Raw genomic sequence first — 6,678 nt, 5'->3', positions numbered from 1 at the left:
CACACACACACACACACACACACACACACACACACACACACACACACGATTTTAGTAAGAAAGAAGGTGGAGGGGCACCTGGGTGGCTCAGTCTGTTAAGCGTCTGACTTTGGCTCAAGTCATGATGTCACAGATCGTGGGTTCGAGCCCTGCGTCAGGCTGTGCTGACAGTTCAGAGCCTGGAGCCTGCTGGATTCTGTCTCCCTCTCGCTCTGCCCCTCCCCTGCTCATTTTCTGTTGCTCTCTGTCTCTCAAAAACAGAGAAATGTTAAAAAATATTAAAAAAAAAAAGAAAGAAAGAAATAAGGTGGAGGTCTACTGCTACCGAAGAGAAGGAACACTCTTGACAATGAGTTAAGTCTTAAAGGGCACTGACCCAATCATTAAGATTGGTGTGTGTTTGTTTGTTTTTTAATTATTTTGAGAGACAGAGAGAGTACACATGCAAGCAGGGGAGGGGCAGAGAGAAAGAGAGAGAGAGAACCCCAAGCAGGCTCCGCACTACACTGTCAGCACAGAGCCCTACATGGGGCTCACAAACCATGAAATCATGATGACCTGAGCTTAAATCAAGTGTCAGACACTTAACCGAATGAGACACCCAGGCGCCCCAGACTGTTTTTTAGAATTATAACCAGTTTGGATTATAGCTATTTAAATGATACACTATCAAGCTGAAAAATATTATTGATTTAGAACATGAATTCCTAAAGTATAATGGTCCTGTGATATATATATTCTGTGTAATTTGGTAAAAACATTTTAAATAATGATGTATCATGTGCATAATATAACAACAGTCTTAGAATACTTAAGTATTCACAAAAGTTGAAAAAGCATGATTATTTTGAACTATTGTCCAAATACTATTTGTCCAGCTACAAAGTCAAATATCTCATATTTATTTATGTAAGATTATACTCAATGTAAACAACATTCAATCATTTACCTGGTGAGCAAACTTCTTGTTCTGTAATTAAAACACCTTTGGAATTATTTTAATTCTAAAAATATTTATTGTACTAAAGAACTTATTTTCATGTAACAAATAACTTTCACTGACCCCCAAAAAAGTTTATAAACTTTCTAAACATCTAACTGCAAACAAAGCCAGTTTTCAGAATCCGGCTTCAAATGTTAGGTCATCATAATAAGATTATTAAATATTTGCTTAAATTTGTGTAGAAATGTGTGACCAGCACATATGTAATTGGTTGCTTATAACACATTTATTATATCACCGTGTTACATGTCCAAATTAAATGTACATGAAATTTTCACTCAGTATAACTACAACCAAAATGCCACAGTCAGCTAATGTTTTCCATTTTTTTACAGCAGAAACTAAATACATTAAATGTAGTCTGTAGCACAAAAGACTCACATCAATAGTTTCCAAGTATGAATTTGTACCCATGCTTTTTGATCCTAAAAAAATCCAACCTCAGTTCCAATTTTATTTCATTTTATTCATAATATACATATGAAGACAAGCCTCTTTGTTATACCTTCAAAGCATTCCCTCTAAAACATTCCCTTAAATCATTGCAGCTTACAAACAATAGCTACTCAGTTGATGAAATAACAAGGTAAATATGCCTTAAAGATAGGGAACACTATTAATCACAGTTCCCAATATAATAATCTAGGGAAATATTATGTTTTCGATAAACCGAGCAATTGTCATGATTTCATAAGGATCAGTTCCTCTCTCTTGTAGAAGGCAGAGAATTATTATTCCTTTTGGTAATTTCTCTAGTATATTTCAATGTGATTTCAATGTATACAATTGTAATTTCTAAAAGCTTTTTACTGACAAGTCTATTGAGTAAAGGAAGGTGCACATTTATATCAATTTTATCTAAACATTGAGGTTCAATTCTATGTGATATGAATATGCACTTGCAATGTGGAGTAAAGGTAAAAAGTAAGGGTGATTATGAAAGAACTGTGCCATTTCCCTTTGTCTACTCCTGAAATAGAAATTGTATTTGGCAGAAAAAGCTCCATGGAGAATCACAATAGTTACCTGTTTCTAACAGAACTCTCACAACATCCACCTTTCCAAATAAAGCTGCTTCATGAAGTGCACTCCCCTTTTCTGTCTGGAAAAAAAAAAAAAGAAGAAGAAGAAGAAAAGGAAAAAGAAAAAGGAAAAAGAGAAAGAAGCACAGTTGCATTAGGAATGCTTACCAGTTAAAAAAAATCCTGTGACTTTATGTATTTGTACATATTCTCTGTAATCTAAGCACACCCTGACAGAAAGGTACTATGGAATAAAAGAAGAAATTCTAAGAACAAAATCCAATGCAGGTCCTCCTGCATACGTGTATGTGTGTTAAATTGAATAATGTCATTATGGCAATTCTGTCTCCTTGTACTAAAACTAATCTCTACTGTGGGATTCTAATCTCAGTTCAAAGTAAAAATATCATTATAAAATAATATATAATGTAAAAGCTTTGTTAATCAATAAAATCCTATTGCATAATTAACCCACTCTAAAATGATTTACAAATGCATTACTAAGGAGACTGGGAATCAATGTGATCTAAATTTATCTTCAAAAAAAAGCATGACTGCAATATATCTGAATTATAGTTTGACTGTCATGATATGTACAGACACTAATAAAAAATGGAAATAAAAATAATTTATAAATATTTTATAAAACTGTACAAAAGGAAAAATAAACTACAGAAATGTATTCAGCTCCTTAAGAAATAATCTCAATATGGGGTACAAATACATTATTTTTTGACTCTCTGAAAAATACCCTTTGAAATAATCTAATTCTTTTCACTCTTATTGTGTTTCCCAAGCAATTTTCTGATTACTAATTTTATTTCCTTCCACTCTTAAAAAAATTTGGACTTTATGTTAGAAAAACTCTTCCTGGAATAGCATACCTTAAATATTCTGAAAAACTAAACTACATTTTAAATACAGGGAAGAAAAGGAAAAACAACGGAATTCCTCAGAGCCTGGGGAAGGGAAGTGGGGACAGAAACTATGAACCCAAGGCTTTAGTACTGGAGCAGGAAACTGTTCCAGGCAAACCGCCAATCCATGGCAGACTAGTGCCTGGGCTTTAACCAGCTACTCAAGGTGCGAGAGGGCAGGAGACAAAGAAGCCCAAGAAAGCTGAGAGATAGACCAAGGGCTCCTGCAAAAATCTAAAACCTCTGGAGGGCACATTGCTGGTTCAATGGGAGAGCATGCAACTCTTTATCTTGAGGTCATGAATTCCAGCCTCATGTTGGGCACAGCGATTACTTTAAAAAAATAAAACCTAAAATCTGTAAAGGACAACATCCTTAGTTAAAAAAAATAATAAATGTGTTGCACAGACGGAGAAATTAAAAATTCCTATCTAGATCATAGTTCTAAGTGGAGTACAGTAGTAGCAAAAATAACACCCTCCCCCTAAGAATTTCTAACCACAGTTCTGCCCTCACATGGTCTTGGGATCAAAATTACATAATCTCTGTGCTCCCCTAACCCTCCAATCCTGAGTGAAAAATGTAGAATTAAGTGATCCTGGGTTTGTAGTACCAAGGCAAATATAAATGCTTATTAGCAGAAACAGATACAAATCCATTGTGAAAATAATACACTTTAAACTCAGGCCTCTGAGAGTTCCAACAGATCAAGCTCTAAGAAACACAAATTCAAAATCAGAAATCACTGAACATTAAAGAAAACAAGCCATGAGCAAGAATAAAAGAATAAAACCTATAAAAACTTCATATGTTATGTGATGGTCAGCTACAGAATATAAAAAATATATATGATCCATGAAAGGAAGATATCAAATATAACTAAAGAACAAGAGGAGTATTAAAACTGGCCAGATTTGAAATGAACTAAATAGCACTTCTAAAAATAGAAAACATAATATTTTAAATAGAAAGGTTTAATAACAGATAAGATACAGCTGGGAAAAAAAGTACTGAACTGGATGGTGGATTTTTTTTTAAGTACATAATGCAATTCAAAGAAACATGAGACGGAAAATGTAAAACACTGAATAGAGTAAGACTCAGTTCTAGAAGAAGAGGACAGGAATAAGTAATTCAATGACTAAAGACTTTCCAGAATTAATGAGATACTAATATTCAATTCTGGGAATACCAAGCAAGGTTAAGTGAGAAGAATACATTGTGAATATATTACAGCAAACTACAGAACACCTAAGATAATAAGAATACCTTAAAAACATCCTAAGAGAAAAAACTGTCTAAAAATAAAAATTAGAGGGGTGCCTGGGTGGCTCAGTCGGTTAAGCGCCCGACTTCAGCTCAGGTCACGATCTCGCAGTCCGCGAGTTCAAGCCCTGCGTCGGGCTCTGGGCTGATGGCTCAGAGCCTGGAGCTTGCTTCCGATTCTGTGTCTCCCTCTCTCTCTGCCCCTCCCCCGTTCATGCTGTGCCTCTGTCTCAAAAATAAATAAATGTTAAAAAAAATTTTAAAAATAAATAAATAAATAAATAAAAATAAAAATAAAAATTAGATCAACAGCTGGCTTCTCCACAAAAACAATAAAACCAGAAGAAAGTATAATATCTTCATGTATCAAGAGAAAATAACTACTAATCTAGCATTCTATAGCCAGCCAAACTATCTTCAAAGAATGAGAGCAAAATAAAGACATTTTCAAACAATGGTTACTACAGATCCTTAAAAAGAGAATTTCCATGAATTTAATTCAGAAGGACTAGAGGTCCAAGAAGTAATGTTGAATAGAGAATGATTAAGAGACCGCTAAGTCTAATAATTAAAAATATAACACTAGGAGCACCTGGGTGGCTCAGTCAGTTAAGTGGCTGACTCTAGCTCAGGTCACGATCTCACCACGTGTGGGTTCAAGCCCCACTTCAGGTTCTGCGCTGACAGCTCAGAGCCTGGAGCCTGCTTCAGATTCTGTGTCTCCCTCTCTCTCTGCCTTCCCCAACTCACACCATGTCTCTCTCTGTTTTTCAAAAATAAAATCTTAAAAAAAAATTTTAAGAAAATAAAAATATAACAATAATGTCTACTTTTTTTGTACTAATTTGGTTTCCTAGATACTCTGATACAGTAGAGTGGGCACTGTAGGCACTGAAATGGACTATTCTAGGAAATGAAATTATGTAAACTTCACTATAAATAAACAATTCTTCAGGAGGAAGCAGATGTAAAAGACCTGGGTTCCAGTGACAGTTTAGCTTTCAGTTGCTATATAACTTTAGGGAAATCACTTAATATCTTTGTAAATTCATATAGCTTGTAAATAAAGAAAGTATTAAAAACTAGATAGGGTTATTGGGAATGCTAAACAAGATACACAACAAATAAGACTTAAAAAGCATTTTATTTACTTATAAAATAATGAGTATTATCATTGCTGTTAAAAATGCAATTAGAAAACTTTTTATTTATTTTTTTAATATATGAAATTTATTGTCAAATTGGTTTCCATACAACACCCAGTGCTCATCCCAAAAGGTGCCCTCCTCAATACCCATCACACACCCCCCCCTCCCTCCCACCCCCCATCAACCCTCAGTTTGTTCTCAGTTTTTAACAGTCTCTTATGCTTTGGCTCTCTCCCACTCTAACCTCTTTTTTTTTTTTCCTTCCCCATGGGTTTCTGTTAAGTTTCTCAGGATACACATAAGAGTGAAACCATATGGTATCTGTCTTTCTCTGTATGGCTTATTTCACTTAGCATCACACTCTCCAGTTCCATCCACGTTGCTACAAAAGGCCATATTTCATTCTTTCTCATTGCCATGTAGTATTCCATTGTGTATATAAACCACAATTTCTTTATCCATTCATCAGGTGATGGACATTTAGGCTCTTTCCATAATTTGGCTATTGTTGAGAGTGCTGCTATAAACATTGGGGTAAAAGTGCCCCTATGCATCAGTACTCCTGTATCCCTTGGATAAATTCCTAGCAGTGCTATTGCTGGGTCATAGGGTAGGTCTATTTTTAATTTTCTGAGGAACCTCCACACTGCTTTCCAGAGCGGCTGCACCAATTTGCATTCCCACCAACAGTGCAAGAGGGTTCCCGTTTCTCCACATCCTCGCCAGCATCTATAGTCTCCTGATTTTGTTCATTTTGGCAACTCTGACTGGCGTGAGGTGATATCTGAGTGTGGTTTTGATTTGTATTTCCCTGATGAGGAGCGACGTTGAGCATCTTTTCATGTGCCTGTTGGCCATCCGGATGTCTTCTTGAGAGAAGTGTCTATTCATGTTTTCTGCCCATTTCTTCACTGGGTTATTTGCTTTTTGGGTGTGGAGTTTGGTGAGCTCTTTCTAGATTTTGGATACTAGCCCTTTGTCCGATATGTCATTTGCAAATATCTTTTCCCATTCCGTTGGTTGCCTTTTAGTTTTGTTGGTTGTTTCCTTTGCTGTGCAGAAGCTTTTTATCTTCATAAGGTCCCAGTAATTCACTTTTGCTTTTAATTCCCTTGCCTTTGGGGATGTGTCGAGTAAGAGATTGCTATGGCTGAGGTCAGAGAGGTCTTTTCCTGCTTTCTCCTCTAAGGTTTTGATGGTTTCCTGTCTCACATTCAGGTCCTTTATCCATTTTGAGTTTATTTTTGTGAATGGTGTGAGAAAGTGGTCTAGTTTCAACCTTCTGCATGTTGCTGTCCAGTTCTCCCAGCACCATTTGTTAA

General features: G+C 35.7%; 1 protein-coding gene across 7 annotated transcripts in view; it reads right to left on the bottom strand.

Moving 5' to 3' along the window:
* Positions 1-6,678, bottom strand: part of ANKS1B (ankyrin repeat and sterile alpha motif domain containing 1B) — a 909,382-nt gene that overhangs the window by 889,896 nt on the left and 12,808 nt on the right. For all 7 annotated transcript variants that reach the window (XM_040491122.1, XM_040491120.1, XM_040491121.1 and 4 more), the window contains exon 2: positions 2,030-2,105. In XM_040491122.1, the coding sequence (XP_040347056.1) occupies positions 2,030-2,105 (76 nt within the window). The remainder of the gene's footprint in view (positions 1-2,029; positions 2,106-6,678) is intronic.

The sequence above is a fragment of the Herpailurus yagouaroundi genome, unplaced genomic scaffold (genome assembly GCF_014898765.1).
Source record: "Herpailurus yagouaroundi ecotype Mexico unplaced genomic scaffold, PumYag 182, whole genome shotgun sequence".
NCBI classification, from domain to species: Eukaryota; Metazoa; Chordata; class Mammalia; order Carnivora; family Felidae; genus Herpailurus; species Herpailurus yagouaroundi.
The sequence above is the reverse complement of the archived record's forward strand: the minus strand, read 5'-3'. Positions and strand labels throughout refer to the sequence as shown.